At 32.1% G+C, this 25,006-nt stretch overlaps 2 protein-coding genes across 2 annotated transcripts in view; one reads left to right on the top strand and one right to left on the bottom strand.

Moving 5' to 3' along the window:
- The window catches only part of LOC114336388 (gametogenetin-binding protein 2-like), a 74,232-nt gene extending 60,408 nt beyond the window's left edge, over window positions 1-13,824 (bottom strand). The window contains exons 1-2 of the mRNA XM_050646907.1: window positions 13,449-13,824; window positions 9,193-9,383 (exon numbers count right to left, since the gene is read on the bottom strand). Coding sequence (XP_050502864.1) covers window positions 9,193-9,383; window positions 13,449-13,550 — 293 coding nt within the window. The 5' untranslated portion in view covers window positions 13,551-13,824. The remainder of the gene's footprint in view (window positions 1-9,192; window positions 9,384-13,448) is intronic.
- A 94-nt stretch (window positions 13,825-13,918) lies between these two features.
- Window positions 13,919-24,427, top strand: LOC114336385 (DNA replication complex GINS protein PSF2). The gene is made up of 3 exons (XM_028286744.2): window positions 13,919-14,235; window positions 19,717-19,987; window positions 20,045-24,427. The coding sequence occupies exons 1-3, from the start codon at window positions 13,991-13,993 to the stop codon at window positions 20,126-20,128; spliced, it is 600 nt and encodes a 199-aa protein (XP_028142545.1). The 5' UTR covers window positions 13,919-13,990; the 3' UTR covers window positions 20,129-24,427.
- Window positions 24,428-25,006: the final 579 nt, after the last annotated feature.

The following is a 25,006-nucleotide window of genomic DNA, read 5'->3' as shown; positions in this document are numbered from 1 at the left end:
TTATAGCGAACTCCAAAAAACATTACATCTCACAGCATCTAGAGACAACAGTGATCATGGGTGATTTCAACGCAAAAATTGGCGAAGGAAAATGCTACCCTAATGTAGGACCATATGGGCTTGGCGAACGAAACAACAGAGGGGATCGCCTAATAGAATTTTGCCAGGAGCATAATGTTATAGCCGCAAAACATTCTTTAAATTACCTAAGCGACGCCTTTATACATGGAAATCGCCAGCTGACAAAGACCACAAAATCGTCAGAAATCAAATTGACTACATCCTAATAAAGCACAGATATCGAAACTCAATTCAGGCAGTAAAGGCATATCCAGGAGCAGACGTATCTTCTGATCACAGTCTTCCTATTGCTAGGTTTCAAGTTCAACTAAAAAGACGCAAAAAAGCTGCAACAACAATAAACTTAATATACAGAAACTAAAATCAGAAGAAACAAAAGAAAATCTGAAACACGAAATCAACACAAATCTAGACAGAAACCCAGGAAATAATTGTAACGTAGAACAGCAGTGGCAATTCTTCAAAACCTCTATATTAGATCAACTATTTTTAATGGGAATAAGCCACAATTTTACCAAAAAAATGATTTTATTAACGTTTCGAAGCCCAAATCTATATTAGAGCCAAGTAAGAAAGTACTTACTACAACCAAATGTAAGAAAGAAGAATGGATGACGGAGGAAATTCTAGAGTTGATGAATGAAAGAAGAAAAAACAAAACCATTAATAAGACCCGCTATAAACAGCTTCAAAACCAAATAAGAAGAAAAATTAGGGAGGCTAAAGAAACCTACTTCTCTGAAAAATGTAAAGAGATAGAAGAACTGCAAAACACATATGACAACTTCAACCTACATAAAAAAGTCAAAGAACTAGCCGGAATAGGAAATCGAAGAACCTCAAATATATTGCTCGACAAAAATGGAAATTTTATAATGGAGACAGAACGAAAACTACGACGATGAAAAGAGTACGTCGAGGAACTATTTCATGACCAGAGAGAAGCTAGTACATCCGTAGATAGCCAAACGGGAGATGTAGGCCCAGAGATAACCAAATCAGAGGTTAGTCAGGCAATAAACTCTATGAAAACCAATAAATCTGCTGGTTCAGATGAATTACCTAGCGAGCTGATAAAGTTGGTCAACGAGAAAAACCTGGACATAATAGTAGAACTGTTCAACGCTATCTATACTACAGGAATCATCCCTAGAGAAATGTTGACATCAGCATTTGTGTGTTTGCCAAAGAAAGTGAATGCCAAAGAATGCAGTGACTATCGAACCATAAGCTTAATGCACATACCTTGAAAATTCTATTGAAAATTATCCACGCCAGAATACACTCTAAACTGGAGCTGGATATTAGTGACATTCAATATGGGCTCCGCAATGGTATGGGTACCAGAGAGGCATTATTCTCCTTCAACGTGCTGACAGAGATGTTTGGATGTTAACCATCCTCTTTACGTCTGTTTTATAGACTACAATAAAGCGTTTGATAAAGTAAAACATGATCGACTCATGGAAATCCTAAAAAATAAAAACCTAGATGAAAGAGATTTAAGACTAATAACACACCTCTATTACAATCAGCGAGCAATAGTAAGAATTGAAAAGGAAACATCTGAAGAAATGGAAATAAAGAGAGGAGTCAGACAAGGCTGCATACTATCACCTCTATTATTTAACGCTTATTCTGAAAAGGTAATACGAGGTAGTCCGACAAGGTGATACTTTATCACCTAAACTTTTCATATCGGCTCTAGAAAAAGCGATTAAAACCCTCGAATGGGGTGACAAAGGAATAAATGTGGACGGAGAGATGCTACACCACCTAAGCTACGCAGACGATATAGTCCTGATTGCAGACGATTTGGGACAAACAAAGAAAATGTTGGAAGAACTTAGTACAGCCTGTCATAAAATAGGCTTAAAAATGAATATAACAAAAACAAAATATATGACGTACTTAGTACCAAGTAAACACCTTGAAATACAAAATGAACAAGCAGAACTGGTAGACAAATATATATATCTAGGTCACGAAATTAAGATAGGTAAGGACAATCAAACAACCGAAGTATCCAGAAGAATAATACAAGGATGGGCAGCATACGGAGCTCTTAGGAACGTTTTTAAGAGTGACATTCCAACTAATATGAAGAAAAAAGTTTTCGACCAATGCGTGCTACCGGTGATGACCTATGGTGCAGAAACATTATTGCTCACAAAGAAAAACGCACAAAAGCTAAGAGTAGCGCAGAGAAGAACGGAGCGATCAATGATAGGGGCCACTCTGCGAGACAGGATTAGAAACGAAGATCTACGAGCTAAGACCAAAGTCATAGACGTCATTGAAAGAAGCTGTAACTTAAAATGGAAATGGGCTGGACACGTTGTCAGAATGAAGGACGGAAGATGGACTCATAAACTAGTTGAATGGAGACCAAGAGCCGATAAACGTAGCAGAGGAAGACCACCAACACGATGGCAAGATGACTTACGAAGGACAACAAAAAACGGGGTACAGCAAGCACAAGATAGAACACTTTGGAGACAAACAGGGGAGGCCTATGTCCAGCAGTGGATTGAGAGAGGCTGATGATGATGATGAATGCGAGAAACTCTGGAAGATGAAACATTCGGCATAAGAGTAAATGGAGTCTTAGTTAACAACATCAGATATGCAGATGATAATAGCCGATAGTTTACAAGACCTGCAAAGACTCATGAGTAAAATAGTAAAGTGTAGTAGGGAGTACGGACTCTCTCTCAATATCAAAAAGACGAAGTTTATGAAAATTAGTAAAAACAACCATAATACTAACGAAATCTTGATAGTAGAGGGCCAGCAGATCAAAAGAGTAAAAAAGTACACTTACCTAAGAACACTTATAACAGAAAATAATGACTACACTACAGAAATAAGTCAGAATCGAAAAAGCACATTCTAATTTTATAAAAATGAAAAAGGTCCTATGTAACAAAGATTTAACATTAGATCTTAAAGTATGCCTAACAAAATGTTACGTCTACAGTGTACTATATTATGGAGTGGAATCATGGACGTTAAATGTAGAGACAATGAGACGACTTAACGCCTTTGAAATGTGGACCTATAGAAGAATTATGAGGGTTTCCTGGGTAGATAGAGTTACGAACAATGAAATACTGAGGTAGTATTTAGAAATACAAGAGAAGGAAGTTGAACTTACAATTAGAGAAAGAAAGCTACAGTATCTCGGACATGTGATGCGGGGCGAGAAGTATGGCATCCTACGACTCATAATGCAAGGAAAGATAGATGGCAAACGAAGCATCGGAAGAAGACGAATTTCATGGCTGAAGAACCTGAGAGAATGGTTTGGATGTAGCTCAAAACAACTACATATTTAGAGCTACTGCCTCAAAAATTAAAATAGCTATGATGATTGCCAACCTCCGTAGCGGAGATGGCACCTGAAGAAGAAGAAGAAGAAGTCTCATTTATTTTTACATTCAGAAAGAATGGTTATGTCAGTAACGTCATGTCAAAGTATAACTTTTATTAAAAGTAGTTGGTTGTTATTGTTGTTTTTTATGTTACTGTGTACTCAGATATGTCAAGATAAATCATTTTTTTTATCAGATTTTTTTAGTCATCTCAAGATAAGTAATTATAGCTACTACAAAATTATCAAAAATGTAATTATTCAAATAAGATGAATCTAAATTTATTATTTACTTATCCGGTTTGATAAAAACAATGTGCAAAAAATCTAAGTTTTACTTTTTCGGAGATTTCCAAAAAGGATTATGAGAAGAGACTTTTTTTCCGCAAATCACAAATCTCAAAGTGTGATAAATTGCATATTATTTTGTTTTTATATTTTACTAATAGAAGTCATATTTTGTGTAAGAGGACATAATCTATTATATTTTGGACGTCCCATACATAAATAAATTAAAAAATATTTACTTTTTGTGTATAGATAATTTTAAGTAGCCCTTATAATTTTAATTGCCTAGTCTGGTTAACTACCATTTATTTACGGAAGCTAAGCTAATAAATGTTGGAATTTTTCCTAGACAAATAGACGGAATGTGACTGCATATTGTAGAGTCCCTTTCGTCTTCTTTATTTGTCGTCTCCTTGCCTTATAACTAGTGTTACCAGGTCCGATTTGTTCTTAATCGGTACATAAGCAAAAACAAATCGGGATTTAGAGTTGTAGATCGGGACAAATAAACAACAATAATTCAGTAAATGACCGTTTTGGAGTGTAATTTTCAGAGTCAACTCTGAATTGCATGAAAATCTGATTTTAGGTTCTACTTACTGTCTATTTCAAAGTTAAACTTGTACCATTGGTTGCTTTTACTTGGGGGGTGACAGTTACCCCCTCCTCGGGGGTAAAAAAGCGCGCGTTTAAATTAAGTCCCAGAATGGATCAACTGACTAACTCTAAAAAACTTTTGTTCTATATAATTTTTAAACTAAGTCAATATTTTTCGAATAATTTTATCGAAGAAAATATTCTTAGCAAAAATGTAGCTTTTAAAAAGCAAAAAAATTGTATGTTCAGAAAGTCTATACAACCAGTAAAAGCAAAGTTGTAGCCCATCAAAAATACGTTCTTATTCTTCAAATAACCAAAAAATTAAGCAATTTTCGGGCAAAACCTATTAAAATTTTTTAGTGTTTAAAAAAATCTTTAATTTTGTTTTATATAAAAGTCTTTTTAAAGCGAGTAAGCATTAAAACTAAGCGAGTTACGCTCAAAATAAAGTTGGCCCCTTTTTTTTGGTAAAAAAAAAATCGTGAAAATCTCCCCCTATTTAGCACCGTAAATAAAATTAATCGTTACCGCTTTACCATTTACTTTATATGTGTATTATTTATACGACCTGTAAGGTTTACTGGTTGGGAGTGCTTAGTTTTGAAAAAAATTGTTTTTATAGCAAAAAAAATCCTAAAATATTGGAAAATGCAATTTTTTCAAAATAACTTAAGAAGTATTAGGGATACTAAAAATCTTAAGGAGTAAAAAGTAAGTAGGATTTGCTTTTATAAACATGTATGATAGATTCATTTTGTTTTTCTGTAAGACAAAAATTGGTTCAAATATGGCTGTTCATATTTTACATACACTCGTGATTAGTGACTCGTTCAGGCCCTTTCAATCATGTTAAAAATACATAAGTAAAGTAAACTGTTTGTAAAGGGGTAACGATTAATTTCATTTGGGGTGCTAAGTAGGGGGAGATTTTCACGAATTTTTTTACCAAAAAAAAAAGGCGTCAACTTGATTTTGAGCATAACTCGCTTAGTTTTGATGCTAGAAACTTTTTTAAAACATAAAAATAAAGCTTTATTAAAAAAGTTTTAATTGGTTTTTCCCGAAAAGTGCTTCATTTCTTGGTTGTTTCACGTTGAAATATTTGATTTGGAATGTGATGAATAAGAACATATTTTTCATGAGCTACAACTTATCTTTTGCTGGGTCTATGGACTTTATGAGTTCACAATTTTTTCCATTTTTTTATATTATGCTACATTTTTGCTAAGAATATTTTTTCGATCAAAGTATACTTAATTTTTGAGTTATTTGTGAAAATCGCCTGAAAACGTAATTTTTTGTCTAAAAATAAACATTTTCAATCGCAAATAACTCGAAAAGTATTAACTAAGTTAAAATTAATTCTATAGAACTAAAATTGCTTAGAATTAGTCAATTTATCCATCTCCGGACTTATTTAAACGCGCGGTTTTTCACCCCCAACTAGGGGTGACTGTCACCCCCCGAGTAAAAGCAACCAATGGCACAATCCGTCCAAATTTTCATGCAGTTCGGAGTTGATCCTGAAAATTACACGGTATCGCCGTATTTTCCGTTCATTTACTGGACTACAGGGTGTTTCTATAATCTGCATTTAATCCTACATAATAATAATAATAATAATCAGACGAAATTACAGAAAAAATCATAGATTAAGTAAATTATTTATGTTTTATTAAAATTATATTTTTCATTCGATTTTGCCGCGTTTAGGAGTGCCTTGTTTTTATAACATAGTTATAAAATTTACTGCAAGTCCTGAAATTGGTTTTCGTGGGTGAAAATCGGGACATTTAGTGTCCCGATCACGTACAAATCGGTACGCGTCCCCAGACCCCTGAAAATCGGGACGTCCCGCGCAAATCGGGACACCTGGCAACGCTACTTATAACTGTAAAAGGCAAAGATTAAGGGTGTTACCAAAAAATGGTTAAACGAGAAGTTTCACTAATGTTTAGATCTGGGACTTCTCATTTCTCTTCACAATAAATATTACTTGATGTGTAGTATTGCATGTTATATTGTATTTATAACATGGTGGTAAAACCAAAAATTGAATATACATCAGGGGTATGGTGTCCAAAGGTACAGCAAAAAGTGCAAACCTCAATCTAAGCAAGGTGCAAAGTCTTGTAAGACTAGGAATTACATGGGCTCTGAACTCTGAGGGGCACACCAATAGCAGCTGTAGATGCCCTACTAGACCTCCCTCCTTTACACATTGCTATAAGTGTGATGAATGAAAAGTTAAGTGAGCAACATAATCTTAAATTAGTAAAACAAATGAAATTAGGGATACTAGTAAATGTATGATTTTTGACCATATGGTATCTAGATACAGACCTTTCCAGTACCTTTCCAAGTGAACATTTGCTTCAGAGAGGGGTGGGGCAGATGAAACACATGACCCATACTGCAGGGTTATATCTGGTACATACACAGATCTTTAAGAGGAAAGGAACATTTTGACGCCTGTCAAAATTTTCAATGTATTTTAAATGTAATCATTTTTTTCGAATCCTGAGAAAACTAATAAGTATTTTTGAAAAATTTAAATGCAGAATGATAGATTACTTTATTACCAAGGGCCGAAAATCCCTTAGAATGAATAAAAAGTTTCTTTTGAATGAGATATTTGAAATTAAAAATCACACTAAATTTTCTTAGTTTTTCACCCCTGTAACTTATTAAAATAAACATTACAGAAGTTTTCAGGGACTTTCGGCTCTCGGTAATAACGTAATCTTTCATTCTGCGTTTAAATTTTTCAAAAATACTTATTAGTTTTCTCAGAATTCAAAAAAAAATAAATCCCATTTAGATGGCATTGAAGCCGAAAGTTCGTACCCATCCCCTTAGTTTCAGAAGAGTTGAATGCAAGAATATTCAGTAGTAGTGGATATTGTAAACATTTCTATTTAACTAGATGAATATACCTCTGTATTCCTTCTAATGGCTCTACAACCCTTTGTGAATCTTGGCCTACTTAACAATGTTCTTCCATTCTGCCCTGTCAGATACTTTCCTTCGCCACTGACTGATGTTTAGAATTAGACCTCTATATTCCAGATACATATTTATGTAATCTTACACTATGCAAGATTTTCATTTTTTAACCAAAGCAGACCAATACATGCACAGATAATCAAGAAGCCATAGAAACCTTTAAAAGTCTTAATGTGAACTCTAGACTAATGTAGCAATGATAAGAAGAACCCGCTAGAACTTAACTCTTCATAACTCTCACTGAGAATATATCGTACATTAAATGTATATAGTGATGAGCGCACTAAGAACCAGCAAAATAATGCAAAAGATGGAAAACATATTAAGTTGTGAGATAAAAAGAGATGAAACTTGTAGAAGTGGGAAATTTAGCGATAGAAACCTATAAATTGATTGTTTTCCACTTTTACATTTATCAGAGGAGTATGTCAACTAAAACTGTCACTATCACAGTAGTAGTTGCCGTACTCGTCTGATATGTCTAAAGGTGGGAAACAATCAATATAATGTCAATTTATAGGTTTCTACCGCTAAATTTCCCCACTCTACTAATTTCATCTCTTTTTACCTTACACCTTAATATGCTTTCCATCTTTTGTGCTATTTTGCTAGTTATTAGCTCGCTCATCCCTGTATTGTACAGACATGAGATAATTGGGCTACCGAAAACAAGCTGGAATCAACTCACAGTTATAGCATGCTTCTAGTGTACATGTGTCAAGGGGCATCTGCATATAATAGGGAACTTGCATAAATTTTTAAATTCGAAAAAAATGTTATAAATCACAACAGAACATAATTTAAAACATGTATCAAAGATAAAAAATTTTTGTAGGTCTTTCGTTTGGCTCCCAAAGGCGATTAAAAATTCAAATTAAAACAGGTGGCCTAAAATGCGTCGTGACGTCATTTGTTTGTACATTTACATTTTTCCAACAAAGTAAACAGAATTTTAAATTAGATGTTATAAACGTCAGTAGAAAATACATTTATTTGACGTTACAAGTGTTTTGATTGTTTGAACTATTCATAGAAAACTGTACCTTTACAAAATGGTTTTATTTTCCGTAGTAAACCTTCTTTCCTTTCCTTCAATAACTATATCAAACTCCAATGTCAACAAACTGGTATATATTATTACAATGACATACGATAAATGTTAATAGAATATAAATATTTTTCCTTTATTTCGCGACGAGGTATACCAAAATAGGTGGAGGCCAATAAACTAAAGAAGAAGAAGAAGAATATACCTAATTATAACCATAAACGGAACCATATAGTTAAACTGAGTGACGTCACGGGCCGTTTGATCTATTTTAAGATACCGAAGACTTTAAATTTGTACTTCTAAGTTATTATGAGTTTTTGAAGAGTGAAATTTTGGAAATCTCATTTTTATACAAAACTGAACATTATTATGTAATAAAAAAAATGTGCAAGTTCCCTATTGCTGTTTCATGGAGACTTAAGCTGCAAACTCTGTAACAGACATCCTGAAACAGTCAACCTTGTTTGAAATTAATTGCATGACTTTGAGGACTCAGGTCACAGACAGAAAAAACTTTTTGGAACCTAAGAAGAGACTCCAAAAACATTCTGACACCATCACTTAGACCTATACACGCTAGTACAAAGTTCCACAATTGGTAATTGTTATCATGGGTAAATGAAAGTTGTACAATAAGCCAGCTGGCAGCAGTATAACATATGACTTCAAAAAACTCTTCTCCATCCTAATACTTCATTTTCTTAATTAAATATTATTCCTTATATCATAAAGTAATGGTTTTTGCTTAAATTAGGATTGTAATTTAATGGTTTAGGTTTAGGTGTTAACTTACCTTCTTCTGCATCCAACACATGGCACATTCTGATTTAAAACATGCATTAATTCTGATTTAGTGATTTGAAGAGCATTTCGTAATTCACAAGGTGGTAGGACACTCCATTTACAAGCAAACTCTTCAAGCTCTTTCCCACGTAAAACTTGATTATCACATATAATCCCAGACCCTTTGATATCCATAACAAGCTATAAAAAAATCGTAAGTACTGGTTCATAAAAGTGTAATACTATTGGAAATGTGAAACCCAAGCAACTCCATTTTCAAAAAAATAATTATTTAAAAATAAAATCTTTGGATTTCTTAAGTCGGAAACAGATTCTCTCTTACACCTATTCCCCATCCTTCTAAAATGTGCAAGGAATAAAGGGTGATGAATGCAGAGACATGGGAGTCTATAATTGCACTCCACAACACATCACTTCAACGAGGCAACAATCAACAAATCTGTTTCCTAGTACTCAATACATGAGTAAAAACGCAGGTAGATAAAGGCATTTAATATTTAATTTCGATTCAGTGATCGTTACCATCTCTCTATGGACCATTTCAAACTTTTGTTATCTTCAGGAGACTATAGTAAATATTACGACCAATTATATATTAAATGCCTTTATCTGTAATACTATTCTATAAATTATCTAAATTATATACACTGCGCCTCAAAAAAAACAGGCAGCCCATAAAATTGGTCATATTTGATGTCTCGAATTTCCTAAACCTGTTACAGCCTTATTTTTTAACAATATCGCAGCAATAATATTGTTGCTAAACAGGTAAATTTTCATTGAATACTGGGTGGACCAATCAAACTGTGTTTTTTTTCAAAGTTCGCAACATTCTGTGGAATATTCTAGCATTTATAAAATACTGAAATTAAAACCCAACTATAGCCTCAGGTTTTCTTAACATCCTGTTTTTTTATTCATTCGCTTATGTGGGATAATAAAAAAGTTAGGTATTTTAAGAACTAGTCATGTTCTTCATCAGTATAGGGTGTTTCTAAATAAGTGCGACAATCTTTAAGGGGTAATTCTGCATGAAAAAATAATGACTGTTTGTTCCTGAGATACAGGATGTTGAATTTTTTCTTACAAACTGACAATTTATTTATTGCTTTAAAACCGGTTGAGATATGCAAATTACATAAATTTGGTAGGTTTTAAGAGATAATTATTGAGCATTTTTTGACATGCAATTAAGAATTTTATATTCTCCATTGGCGTGCCTAAGGGTTATTACCCATACGCATGCCAATGGTGAATATAAAATTGTTAGTTGTATGTCACAAAATGTGCAAAAACTATCTCTTAAAATCTATAGATTTATCTTTATTTCAATTTCCAAATAGGTAACCTAATATACAAAATTTTTTTTACCGTAAACGAAAGAAAATCAATCAATACAATGCTTAACAATAAAAAAATTCAATAAACAAAATACAAGAAAATTGTGTACATTCACTGTCACTTCAACATAACTATTTATCCCAAGAAAAACCTATAATTTATTCTTAAAATTAATAACAAATTATAATCAAATCAACCTACCAAATTTCATTTGCATATCTGACCGGTTTTAAAGCAATAAATAAATTATTGTCAATTTGTAAGAAAAAATTTAACATCCTGCATCTGGGAAACGAAGCATTTCCGATGTTTATAAAGCAAATAGTCATTATTTTTTTTATGCAGAATTACCCCTTAAAGTTTGTCGCACTTATTTAGAAACACTGATGAAGAACATGGCTAGTTGTTAAAGTACCTAACTTTTTTATTATCCAACATAAGCGAATGAATTAAAAAACAGGATGTTAAGAAAACCTGAGGCTATAGATGGGTTGCAATTTCAGTATTTTATATATGCTAGAATATTCCACAGGGTGTTGTGAACTTTGAGAAAAAAACACAGTTTTAGCTGTGAAAAAAATTTACTTGCTTACAACAATATTATCACAGCGATATTGTTAAAGAAGAATGCTATAACATATTTAAAAAATCACTTAAATCAGACAGCAGGTTTAGGAAATTGAAAGAGATATTCTCAATATTGATGAGACGAACCAGTGGAATATGTGAACAGCACAAAAGCCTGGATAACTAGCGATCTTTTCGAGAAATAGCTGATGAAATTAGACAAAAAGTTCATAAAAGAAAATAGTTACTTTGTTTATTGACAACTGTTCGGCACAAAACACTATCCCACTGATGGAAAATGTAAGTTATTTTTTTTGCCAATATGACTTCAGTTCTCCCACCTATGGGCCAGGGCATCATAAAAAATCTTGAACAAACATAAAAAGGAGCCAAAAATTCCATAGAAATCAAATGTAGGATAGAGAAAGCAAGATCTGCATTTCAAAAAATGGCAAAGTTATTCAAATGTCATGATTTGTTGATACTCATAAGAGTTAGGTTACTAAGATGATATATCTTTCCTATACTGTGGTATGGAGTTGAGTCGTGGACTCTCACAGACGCCACTTTCAAGAAAATTGAGGCTTTTGAAAGGTGGCTTCATTGTCGAATCCTGAAGATATCTTATACCAACCACATTACTAATCAGGGTGTTTTGCTGAGAATGCAAAAAGAAAAAAAGCTGCTAATGAAAATAAAAACAGCCACAATCAAATACCTCGGTCACATCATGGGGAACAGTAAAAGATTTGGACTGCAGGGAAAAGTAGAAGGAAAGCAAGGACTAAGAAGGTGAAGGATTTTCTGGCTGAAAAATCTACGTACACGGTTCAACACAACAACCACAAATCTTTTTAGACCAGCAGTGTGCAAAGTACAGATTGCCATGATGGTCGCCAACATCTGAAATGGATAGGCACTACAAAAAGAAGAAAAAGTGAAAAATTTCGGATTTCTTTGGAAAAAATTAAAGTATCTTTTTTTGTTAATTGTAACATAATAAATTTTTTGACACAAAATGTTTTATTGTTTTAATGACGCATTCTCACTGACCGATTTTTATCAGCCAACATTTGGCCGAAAATACCAAAATAGACAATAATTGACCATTTTTTATAGCTTGCAAATGTTTTAATTGGTATTCGTGGCCGAATTTTGATTTCCCATTTTTTCAGTTGACAAAATCCGGGCAAGAATAGGAACAAAAACATGTGTAAGAGATATAGTCAACTATTGTTGATTTTTAGTTTTTTGCCCCGCCTGCATCTTTCTGTATAGGCCAGGACCCTTCTGTAAGGACTGCCCTATAAGCCAATGTATTGTTGCCCATATCCCGCCGCTAGGAGGCACATACTTTATTTGGGACACTATATACATATTAAATATTGGAAAAACAAATTTATATATTAAATTTCCAATATTTAACAATATTTTTAAAATGCGTAGCAGAATATATTGGATAAAATGTTCTGTTTCTAGTTGTCATGCATGTTCATCTTGTGCTCTGTTCTCATTTTAATTTGCCTTCCTCCATTTGGTTTCATCTCCAACTCTACAATTTCTGGTTATTGTTTATTTTATTTTTGTATCATTTTGTCATAATCCTTTTGAATCTTGTATAATTGTCATCAATTATCTTTGGGACATGCAAATCATTACTGACAGTATACATTGAAATAGTTCTTAACTTTAGAATGATATTGTGGCTGTGATAAACTATCTACGCTCTTTTACAAAGTCCAGATTTTCAGTCGCCTACTTCACTAATTTTATTTATGATAATTTGTAAATTGGAAGATTTTAATTAGTCACAGATGATGGTAAAAATAGGTGCATCCTAATAATCATACTTTGAAGAATATTGCAGTCCACCTGTTTATTTTTTTTTACACTTAGTTCTAATAAACTTAAGTGCAATTTAATAGCTTTTTAATACATTTGATAGTCGTTTCAAAATATGTTGAAACAAAAAACCGAAGCAGATATTTGTATAAACATTTATTTTACTTTTAACCTTTACAATACTTCCCTGTATAAAACAATATGTCTGTCTTTTTTATAATTAATAAAGAGTTTAACACACGAAAATAAACTAGTCCTGATCGATATTTATAAATAACTAATCTTTTTAAAAGTAAACCAAACAGGACCGCAAATATTCTTAGGTGAAATATCAGATGTGTACAGGGAAGTAAAAAAAGGGAGAGTTTGAACTTTCTAGGTCAAATCACTTCAATAGATGTAATTATTATTTGAACATCAACCGATAGCACAAGTGTAAAGAATATAGCTTAAAATTATTTAAAAACTATGTTAGAAAATACATAAATGCTTTACCGTTAAATTATCGTCAACAACAAGGGGCAATTGCCTCCTACTAAGAGGATTCGACTGATGATGTACATCCACCAGTTTCGGTAGCTTTTCCTTGTTATTCATAGCAATGCTTTTACAAACTCCTCGTTATTCCAATACCAAACAACGTTTTTAATGTTAATTTTCACCAAATAAATAACGTAACACCTTAGAACAACATGACACTACTGCCATTTGCAATTTGATGAACAATTCAACCTGTCAAATGCAAATGATGTCAACTGAGTACAACTCGTACAACTACTTCTTTTTTAACTTTAAACTTGTATCAACCTGTTTATTTGTATTGTAGTTACAACAATTTCATCATAGCTACCAACTCAGTTTTCTGTAGTTGTCCCATTGTCCTAGGTTGAAAACATGAAAAAGAGGAAAAGATATGTGACAGTGACAGTGACACATAAGTGACATCCAAAGTGACATCGATCTGTGTTTGACGTATTTGTCGAATAAATAGCGGGAGGCGGGAACATATTTTGTAAAAATTGTAAAGCACAAAAACAATGGATCCAGAGGAGATAGAATTTTTAGCAGAAAAGGAGTATATTACAATAATACCTACATTTAATAATGCTGTCATTCATCTAATAACTGGTGATGTAGGCCCATTTCGAGCTAGCATTCCAACTAGGGTGCCCCTTTGGATGGCAGTGACATTAAAACAACAACAGAGGTGTAAAATTCAGCCCCCAGATTGGATGACTGTGGAAAAGTTAGAGGAAATAAAAGAGGACGAAAAACAGTCAGCGTAAGATTGTACTTTAAGTTATCATAATTAAATGCAGCTGGTAGACTCTAATGCTATACCATGGAAAAAGCTTAAATTGTTACTAATTTTGCATTACTGTTTGTGTAGTCATTGGTTGATATTATTTATAGTTTCTTAACCCCTATTTTATAATTCCTGTAGTCCACAATCCATTTTTTTTATTTCAATACCAATGTTCATCAATTTCATTTCATTGTAATGTATTTCTAATATTCCAATATCCTTGTCTGGTACATTTAGATCATAGAGCAAGCGCGGTAAATTAAGGAAGGACACCTGCTGATAATTCGGAAACCTAGTGCAGTTTTATAGGGAGGTGCTGCTAATGGGAAAACAGGGTAAGCCTTTCCTTGGCATTGCTTGATGTCGAGGCTCTGTCGTTGTTCAGTTAGTGACTCAGTTCAGACAGTGACAACTGTTTTTTAATTTTGTTACTCCTGGAATATTTGCAATGTTCCTGCTTATCATTTCCTATGATAGTTCTCAAGAAGGTAAGAACTTAATACCAACATAGTATGTAGTAAATAATTTGATGCATTATTTAAGTGAGGGAGAAACAATTTTATAGCTAAATTTTTTAGTGAGGTTAGTTTTGATATGCATGTGTTATTTCCTAATCCGGACCCCTTGGAGTTTTTAATTCAGACCCCTTTTAATTCAGACCCACCAGTAAAAACATTCCATTATTAAAAATGAATTCTGAATGTTATATTTGTAGATTACAAAGCCATGCAGAAGACTACTAAAGAAAAAAGAAGAGGTTGTGGTTGGAGGAAAATATGATAAAAGTTATAGAAGCCACTAGGACAAAAAGAATGGGATGGAAAAAAGGCTTATAAGACTTTTGAAGTACCTAAGTCCACACTGATGCATTTGTCAATGGAAAAATATGGCGAACCACCAAAAGCAGCTGTTAGGGCACATAGGCGTAACCAGGATGATCCTAAGGGGGGGGGGGGTTACAACTACCTGAAAGGGGGGGGGTTACAACTACTGGAAGGTCTCTGAGGGCTATGGTGTTAAGCGTATAGAGCTCAAAGTACATCCCAATGGGGGGGGTTACAACCCCCAAAACCCCCCCCTGGTTACGCCTATGTTAGGGCAGGAAGCTACTGTCTTGGGTGCCGAATTGAAAGAACAGTTGGTTAAGCATTGTTTGGTCATGAAATCTACATTTTTTGGTTTGACTAGGCGAGACCTTCGGCGCATGGCCTATCAACTGGCTAAAAGGAATTGCATAACGCATCCTTTTGCCAAGCACAACATGGCAGATAGAGAGTGGCTAGACCTATTCATGAAAAGGAATAAGGGCCGACTTTCAATTTGTAAGCCAACAGAAACCTCATTTGCAAGAGCTGTTGTAGGGTTCAACAAATAAAATGGTGTTAACAATTTTTGACAACCTTGAATATGAGTTTGAAAAACTCAGCTATCCAGCAAACATAATTTTCAATGTTGATGAAAGTGGACTTATTTTTCATGTGCAGCATCAGGATGGATTACAACAGAAGTTTACAAAATGGTTTCACCATTTTTTAAGCACTACAAAACCTACAACTGAATCACCAGTTCTTCTAGTCTCTGACAGGCATTTAAGTCACACCAGAAATATTGACATTATTGAGAAGGCTAGGCAGAACCATGTTACAATCATCTCCTGATAGGCTGATTATGTTCAAAATAAGAGAGCTAAAATGAACTACAACGTTAAAGGGATTTTATTGTCTCATATGGTCAATGGACCTCTATATTTGAAAAAACCGCCAAGTGCTACCATTTAAATGGGTGCATTTTTGAGAAAGGGGTGAATTAGTCCCTGGGGACAGGGTGAATTAGAGTGAGTCCCATGCACTTTTAGTACAAACACGTCTACAGGAAAATTGTTCCAAGGTTAAATTCACTATTGAAATATCACAGAGAGAGAGAGAGACATATGGGCTTTTTCTCAAAGTTCGCATCACCCTTTGGACTATTCTAGCATTTATAAAATACTGAAATTAAAACTAACTATAGCCCCAGGTTTTCTTAACATTTTGTCTTTCGATTCATTCGCTTATATTGGATAATGAAAAAGTTAGGTACTTTAACAACTGGTCATGTTCGTCATCAGTACAGGGTTTTTTTGAAATAAGTGAGGCACACTTTAAGGGGTAATTTTACACCTGAAAATAATGACAGTTTGCTTAATAATAATGTCTGCAAACGCTTCGTTTCCGAGATATGGGATGTTCAATATTTTTTTACAAACTGACAATTTATTTATTGCTTTAAAACCAGTTGAGATATGCAAATCAAATTTGGTGGGTTTTAAGACATAGTTATTGCACATTTTTTGACATACAATTACGAATTTTATATTCACCATTGGCGTGCGTACGGGTAATATTATGGGTCATAATACCCGTTTCATCTACATACTTCATTACATCTACGAAGGTCTCTGGGGGTATGGAATAATAATGGTGTTAAGTGGATAGAGCTCAAAGTACATCCAAAAGGGGGGTTATAACCCCCAAAACCACCCCCTGGTTACGCCTATGCTTATTGGGACACCTGGTACATTACATTTTGCTATATTTGGAAGCTTAATTTCATTAATGTGGTCAGGATCATAATGTATATTAAAATCAAATTGCAAAGCCAAGTGATCACTTCCCAGATCTGGAGTTACAAGTATATTTGTGATATTATTTATAATATTTTTAGAACAAAATAATCCACAGTTGAGTCCGCGAATCGTTACCTGTGCGTCATCATTTAAATCATACAAAATAAGTTGATGATAAGTCAGAAATTGAAATTTACTAAACGCAACAAGTCACTTACTGTCACTCCCCTTATTTTGTATCATTTGCCCCCTTATTTTGTATTTATTGCTATTTTGCAGAAAGGGTTATAATTTAAGACATGTTTAACCAGTCGTTTATCATACAAAATTCATATATTTATTTATTTATTTTCAACGGGCTGCAGCCCAATAAGATTACAAGTTTATAATATATTCCAATATACATAATACGTGTGTCAATAATTAAAATACAATAAAATAGTAATAGTAAAACAATAATACAATAAATATCACAAACTTAATTACATAATTCAGATTTATATATCACAATAATATTTCAATCTACTTATGAGTGTCAATAATTGTTAAAATATAATAAAATAGTTATAATAATACAATAAAATATAAATATCACAAACAGATTTACATATCACAATAATGACTACCTATTCCACAACTACTCAAGCATACGCCTGAGGCCTAAAATGAATTCAGACTTCGGTGCAAAGAAATCTAGATCAGGGTGAATATTTGCCCATCTTAGTGCTCGAGATAAAAAGGTGTTATAAGCATAGTTGGTTCTATGGATAGGAACATAAAATGTTTGGTTCAATCGAGTTCTACGGAGAGGTACATGGAGACCAACCTGCTCAAGTAGCTGAGGACACAAAACTGTTGAATTAATTATGCCATAAAGCATCCTTGCATCTTTAATTACTCGTCAGTCACGCAATGAGAGAATACCCAATTGAGTTTCAATTTGATGATAATTTACATGATTTAACTCAAAAGGTATACCCAGTTTATATGCTACGTACCTTAAGAACTTGTGTTAGACTGTCTCGATTTTTGATATGTAAGTATTATAAGATGGAGACCATACACAAGAACAGTACTCTAGATGAGGTCTAACTAAAGAACAATATAGTAGTTTAATTGCTTCAATATTCTGAAAGTCTCTAGTGCATCTTTTTATAAAACCAAGCATTTGTAAAGATTTTAAAATTTTTGACATATAATGTGATTCAAATAAAAGTTAACAGTCCAAATTAATTCCCAAATCACGAATTTCAGTAACCCAGTCAACAGGAATATTCTGTATATTATAATTATATTCTATTGGGTCTCTCGATTGTCCAAAAGAAATAGCATGACACTTGGATGCATTCAGGGCCATGGCATTCAACATATCAATTCAATTATCTTTATTTTATTTCCCTATGACTTTGTTCCAAAATGAATCGTTTTAAAGTTATAAGCAAAGATAGTAGAAAAAAATCGTAGTAGTTTTTCAAAATTTTTAAATATTTTAATTTTTCTATTAATGTTCCGGGCATATTTGAGAAGGACCATAAGTCAATTATTATTTTTGAAGTTGTCACCTAACTTTATCTACAAAAATCGGAATGCCACCTCGCACATCCAAAAACAGACGTTTTTTCACAGATCCGCTCTGGTCTATACACATATAATGAGGTTTTTGGTATCAAATTATGATAAAAGATAATGTTTAAGTACATCACAAAAAAAATTGATTAAACAAAATACAAATTTGCTTATCTTATATTAGGTCATAATATGTTAAAATATATAATATAGGTACGGAGGTCGGCATAAATCCGGCAAAACTGTCGAAAAAGATTAAAACAAAGCATGTTCGTCGTCGATGTCATGAGAGCAAGTGGGCGTAGAGCTACGCGGCATGTGTGCGGGAGTACCTTAATGTTCATTTTGTAGAATAAATAGACAGATGAGGAATCGTTGAGTGGCCCGCAGAGTCATGTGACCGGACACTCTGTGATTTCTTCCTGTGGGACCTTCTCAAGAACCGCGCTTTTGCAAGAGGACTACGCAGTACGCACCCTTCCCGACCTCCGAACTGCAATTGAAGAAGAATTTAAAAATCTTCGCGGACAGATTGACGTGATTCGCCGGACCTGCCTCTCTGTTGCGAAACGTTGAAATAAATGCATTGATGAACCTGGTCATCAATTTGACACTGATACAGTAACCTTTTTTCGAATCCCTTTTGTAATTTCTTTAAATAAATTCATTTTGACGCCGCATTTTTTCTCTTAATGCAAGTTTGTTGCCTGACATGCCGACCCCCTGTATGTCTGAATTTTCAATATGAATAACAAATTAAAATTTGTTTCATTCATATTTTGAGAACGATTTCCTAAGTGGAAATCGAACAGTCAAAATAAACGTATTTTAAATTAAAATTGTGCTTAATACTTAAAAATAGTAAATTTAGTAGGCGCAAAATTTCGGGCCAATCCTTTTAAATGCATCATTTTTTTTTCAAATCCTGAGAAAACTAATAAATATTTTTGAAAAATTTAAATGCAGAATGAAAGACTACATTATTACTGAGGATCGAAAGTCCCTTAGAATAAACAAAAAGTTTCTTTCGAATGAGATATTTGAAATTAAAAATCAGACTCAATTTTGTCTTCTTTTTCACCCCTGTAACTTATTAAAATAAACATTATAGAAGCTTTCAGAGACTTTCGGCCCTTTGTAATAATGTAATCTTTCATTCTGCATTTAAATTTTTCAGAAGTACTTATTAGTTTTCTCAGAATTCGAAAAAAAAATACATTTAAAAGTATTGGCCTGAAATTTTGCGCCTACGCTCTTAAAAACATTTATCCTTTTTAATTTTTTAGAAATTTCACAAAAATGCCAAGTGACCATTACATGGTAGAAGCAAAAGTGCTTTTAGATTGTGCATCTGATGATATTCCTAAAGCGGATGAAGTAAGAACTGTTATAAAAGATATATGGGATATCAGAATGTCAAAAATTAGATCTTCAGTGACAAAGTTGGTGAAAAACAGTGAATTTTATGCTGCTGTAGATAATTTAACAGTTATGGAAATTAATTCAATGCGACCAATACTCCCACATGCTTTAGATCAATTATACAGAATCAAATCAGTAAGTGTAATTGGTTTTTTAAAAATAGGCTTGTAAAATAATTTTTTACTTTTTTAGAGCAGAAGACTGAAAGCTTCCCAAAACTCTTCAAATTTATCATCATATTTAAGAAGATCGACATCTTTCAATTTCACATCTTAATGTTTTTTTTTATTGTACATAGAAAATAATTGTAATGTGATAGCTAAGGTATGGTAAATTTTACATATATCGCCCATCTGGAAGAAAAGTGACACAACTCAAAAATGCATAATTCCAGTTATCTTGTTAAATTGACTCTAAATATCGTATACTTTTACCAGGAAAAATGTCACATAGATGTTTACTTCCAACCTCGGAAGATGTCGGTAGTGTCATTATTCCTTTGGCAGTAAAATGAATATTTTTATTGTGGAACAATGACACTTTTCAGTTATGCTCTGACATTCGACTTGAACATATTGTTATTTTATCACAAAAACCGTTGTATTTCGAGAAGTGTCCTAGGTATTTTTGTTTAATTTTAAAAAATTTGACCAATATTTTAAAAGAAAAGTGACATAATTCAAAATTTTGATCTTTTTCCTTGTTAAATAAGATATCGCGGTTTTTTGGTTTTGCCTCTTACACAATTAGAAACATTCATTTATCCATATGCTTCGTTTTTAATTTAGAAATTTTATCACCTTTTAAAACTTACAGTTAAATTAAGATCTAAAAAATCTATTTTGTCTCCCCTAAAAGAAGTTGTTTTTTGAGTTGGGACACTTTTTCCGGTTGAGCGATATATACACCTACCTACTATACCTAAATTTCACAGTTATCGAGGATATTTAGCTTTAAATGGACTATACATTAAATGTTAGTACACTTGAGAGCAAAATAATCGACTCACTTGCTGAATAATTGTACACGTGGAATTTCCTAAACCTGTTGTCCGATTTGAGTGATTTTTTTAGTATGTTGTAGCCTTATTATTTAAGAAAATCGATGTAATATTATTGTTGCTATACATGTAAAGGTCATTTTATACCGGGTGTAATAATCATACTGTGTTTTTTCTTAAAGTTCGGAACACCCTGTGGAGTATTCTAACATATTATAAAAAATATTTAAATTAAAATTAAATTGTAGGCTTAGGCTTTATTAACATTTTTTTTGACTGATTTGCTTATGTTGCATAATAAAAAAGTTAGATACGTTTAAGAAAAAAACACCCTATGATTGTTACACCCGGTATAAAATGACCTTTACCTGTCTAGCAATAATAATATTACATCGATTTTTCTTAAATAATAAGGCTGTAATATACTACAAAAACAGTCGAATCGGACAACAGGTTTAGGAAATTCGAGCCTTCTAACGTGTACAATTCAGCAAGTGAGTCGATTATTTTGCTCTCAAGTGTATAATATGGACCGCGTTATGTAATAACGGATTAACCGCCAAAAGTCCAAAATCGAGATAATAGTGCCATCTTGCAGCTAGGGTGCAAATCTATGTATAAAAATATGTTTTTTGTAAAAAAATTAAAAAAAAAAGCTGTTTTTAAATGCCTGTATTAAGCGACATTTTTTATTTTCTTAAAAAAAATCCCACACTAGGATTTGTAATATCGAACTAAACGCCAATAATGGTACATAATCCATTGTCATAAACAAAAATCCGCATCTTTGTAAGTGTAATAACGAATCAAGCGCCACGAATAGTCGGTTAATTCTTTATTACAAACCATAACATATTTACTAACGTTAAAGATATCGAATTAAAAGACATCCTTTGTAAGGTAACATCAGATTAAGCGCCAAATATGTCTCCTAATCCGGTATTCGGATCTTAACCCATGCATATCTTAAAAAATCATTAACGAATTAAGCGACATTTGATCGAATAACTTTTAAAATATAAATTATTTTTAAAAAATTTTAAACACATGTAAAAGTCTATTTACATTTGCATTAATATATTAAATATGAAACATGTCAGTACTATATTTTAGAAATAGTACCAAAAACAAATTTAAAATCTTTAAACCGATTTATCTCAAAACTACATTTTGGCGCTTAATCCGCTATTACATAACGCGGTCCATATTCATTTGTATTACATAGCGCGCCATGGAAATTTTAGTTGACAATCCTCAAAAATGTAAATCTAAATGTATAGGGCTTTTCATCGATTGCCATTTGTTTCGAACTTCTGTCATATGTTGTATAATCTGTGTATAATATTAATATACACGGATTATACGACATAATATGACAGAAGCTCGAAACAAATGACTGTGAATAAAAAGCCCTATATGATTTGCACGAACTGAATACATACTATCAAATAAAATTTGCATGGCCGACTGTGCAATAATAATCAGAATATAAACATTTAATATTTATATACATTAAAAGTCCAGAGAAATAAGATTTTTCTCGTGACACATCCCCCTTCATGCCGAAACCAAATTTTTTGAGTAGTATGAACATCTATATTAATAACCTATATGTTTCCTGCAGCTGATTTTGATGATATACATAGTTATAAACAAATGGAAATAAAAAAACGGTAAATTTTCGCTTTTTTCGTCTATTACTAAAAAGTGAAGCATTCTAAACAAATTTGAGAATAAGAAAATCATAATTCATATAAAAAACTTCAATATGGCGTTCGCTGAATATCTCTATCCTTATTTGTTGCTTATAAAATTGCAAAATAAGTCATAAATGAACCTTCTTATTACACGGAATGCTGAGACTTCTTGTGCTTAAATTATATTTTAAATTTCAAAGCATTTGGTCAAATAGTTTAAAAGTTATTTAATTTGTTAATCCCAAATTCATTTTTTGCAACACTATAAGTCAGAAAATTATGAGGTTACAGTAATACTTCGGACAGTTTATGAAAGAAGAACATTTATACTGTTAACTTAATTTAAAAAAAGTAATTTTAAACAGTGTAAAATTATTTTGCAAAACATGTCGATTTTTGCTTACATATAACAATTAGAATAACTTTTTAACCGTTACCCGTAAAAAAATTATTTTTTCATATTTAGAAAGACTGAATTTTTATACACATGTAGAAAGAAAAACAATTGTCCTAGGACAATTAGGGACCAAGATAGCCCCCTTTTTTAATTTACATGTTCTTGCAAAATAATTTTGCAATATTTAGAATTATTTTTTGTAATTTTTTTTTAATTAAATTAATAGTGTAAATCTTCTAATTTAAAAAAAGTAATTTTAAACAGTGTAAAATTATTTTGCAAAACATGTCGATTTTTGCTTACATATAAACAATTAGAATAACTTTTTAACCGTTACCCGTAAAAAAATTATTTTTTCATATTTAGAAAGACTGAATTTTTATACACATGTAGAAAGAAAAACAATTGTCCTAGGACAATTAGGGACCAAGATAGCCCCCCTTTTTTAATTTACATGTTCTTGCAAAATAATTTTGCAATATTTAGAATTATTTTTTGTAATTTTTTTTTAATTAAATTAATAGTGTAAATCTTCTAATTTAAAAAAAGTAATTTTAAACAGTGTAAAATTATTTTGCAAAACATGTCGATTTTTGCTTACATATAAACAATTAGAATAACTTTTTAACCGTTACCCGTAAAAAAATTATTTTTTCATATTTAGAAAGACTGAATTTTTATACACATGTAGAAAGAAAAACAATTGTCCTAGGACAATTAGGGACCAAGATAGCCCCCCTTTTTTAATTTACATGTTCTTGCAAAATAATTTTGCAATATTTAGAATTATTTTTTGTAATTTTTTTTTAATTAAATTAATAGTGTAAATCTTCTTCTTTCATAAACTATCCAAAGTATTACTGTAACTTCATCATTTTCTGACTTATAGTGTTGCAAAATTAATTTGGGATAAACAAATTAAATAACTTTTAAACTATTTGACCAATTGCTTTGAAATTTAGGGTATGATTTAAGCACCAGAAGTCTCAGCATTCCGTTTAATAAGAAAGTTCTAAGTTAATTTTTACATAAGTTATGAATATTTATAAAAACTCAAAATTTATGATTTATTTTGCAATTTTCTAAGCAACCAATAAGGATAGACATATTCAGCGAACACCATATTGAAGTTTTTTATACGATCTATGAGTTTCTTTCTCTCAAATTTGTTTAAAATGCTTAACTTTTTGGTAATAGACGAAAAAAGCGAAAAACCGTTTTTTGATCTTCATTTGTTTATAACTATGTATATCATCAAAGTCGGCTGCAGGAAACATATAGGGTATTATTATAGATGTCCATACTACTCAAAAAATTTGGTTCGGCCTGGAGGGGGTTGTGTCACCAACAGGATATTTTTTTTCCTCATTTCTCTGAACTAACATCTCAATAACTGTTATATTGATTTAGGTTTAGGTATATACAATTTTTTATAATTTTACCGTATTAATTATTAATAAATTGATGAATATTCTTTATAACTGCATTATTCTTATTATACACCTACCACTGGAATATACTTACTTAATAATGAAACAAAATCTGATTAATTCGAAATATCTACTGCTTCAACACAATATAAAATTGGATCAAGACATGAATAATAAAAATTCTTTACAAATACAGAAAAGTTGGATTCAGGATTAAAAGTGAAGTGAGGAAAATTATGAAACCGGAAGTAAAGCTATATGAAGTCACGGAAAAGAAAAAGAATCAAAATAATCCTCACCAAGAAATAAAAATAAAATCTCCTGTCCGGAAAGAAAGTAAATCGCTATACATGTAGTTCTATATTTTATATTGGTTACTATAGTCCGTCCCACCTTGACTTTACAGTATAGGGAACAGAGGCAATGCAGCCCTTATGAGAGTTTTTAGCGCGGTAATGCCGATTTTATCAAAAAGAATTTGTAATCGAACATTAGAGAGATTAAATTAAAACTGTTTTAGAAAGGCAATCTACAATTTTAGGATTAATATGCGTAATAACTATAGTATATCAAATGAACTTAAATGCATACGAATCCTAAAATTGTAGATTGTCTTCTTAAAACAGTTTT

Source organism: Diabrotica virgifera, chromosome 3 (genome assembly GCF_917563875.1).
Source record: "Diabrotica virgifera virgifera chromosome 3, PGI_DIABVI_V3a".
In the NCBI taxonomy this organism is placed as follows: domain Eukaryota; kingdom Metazoa; phylum Arthropoda; class Insecta; order Coleoptera; family Chrysomelidae; genus Diabrotica; species Diabrotica virgifera.
Note: the sequence above shows the minus strand (reverse complement) of the source record. Positions and strands in the feature narration are given on the sequence as shown.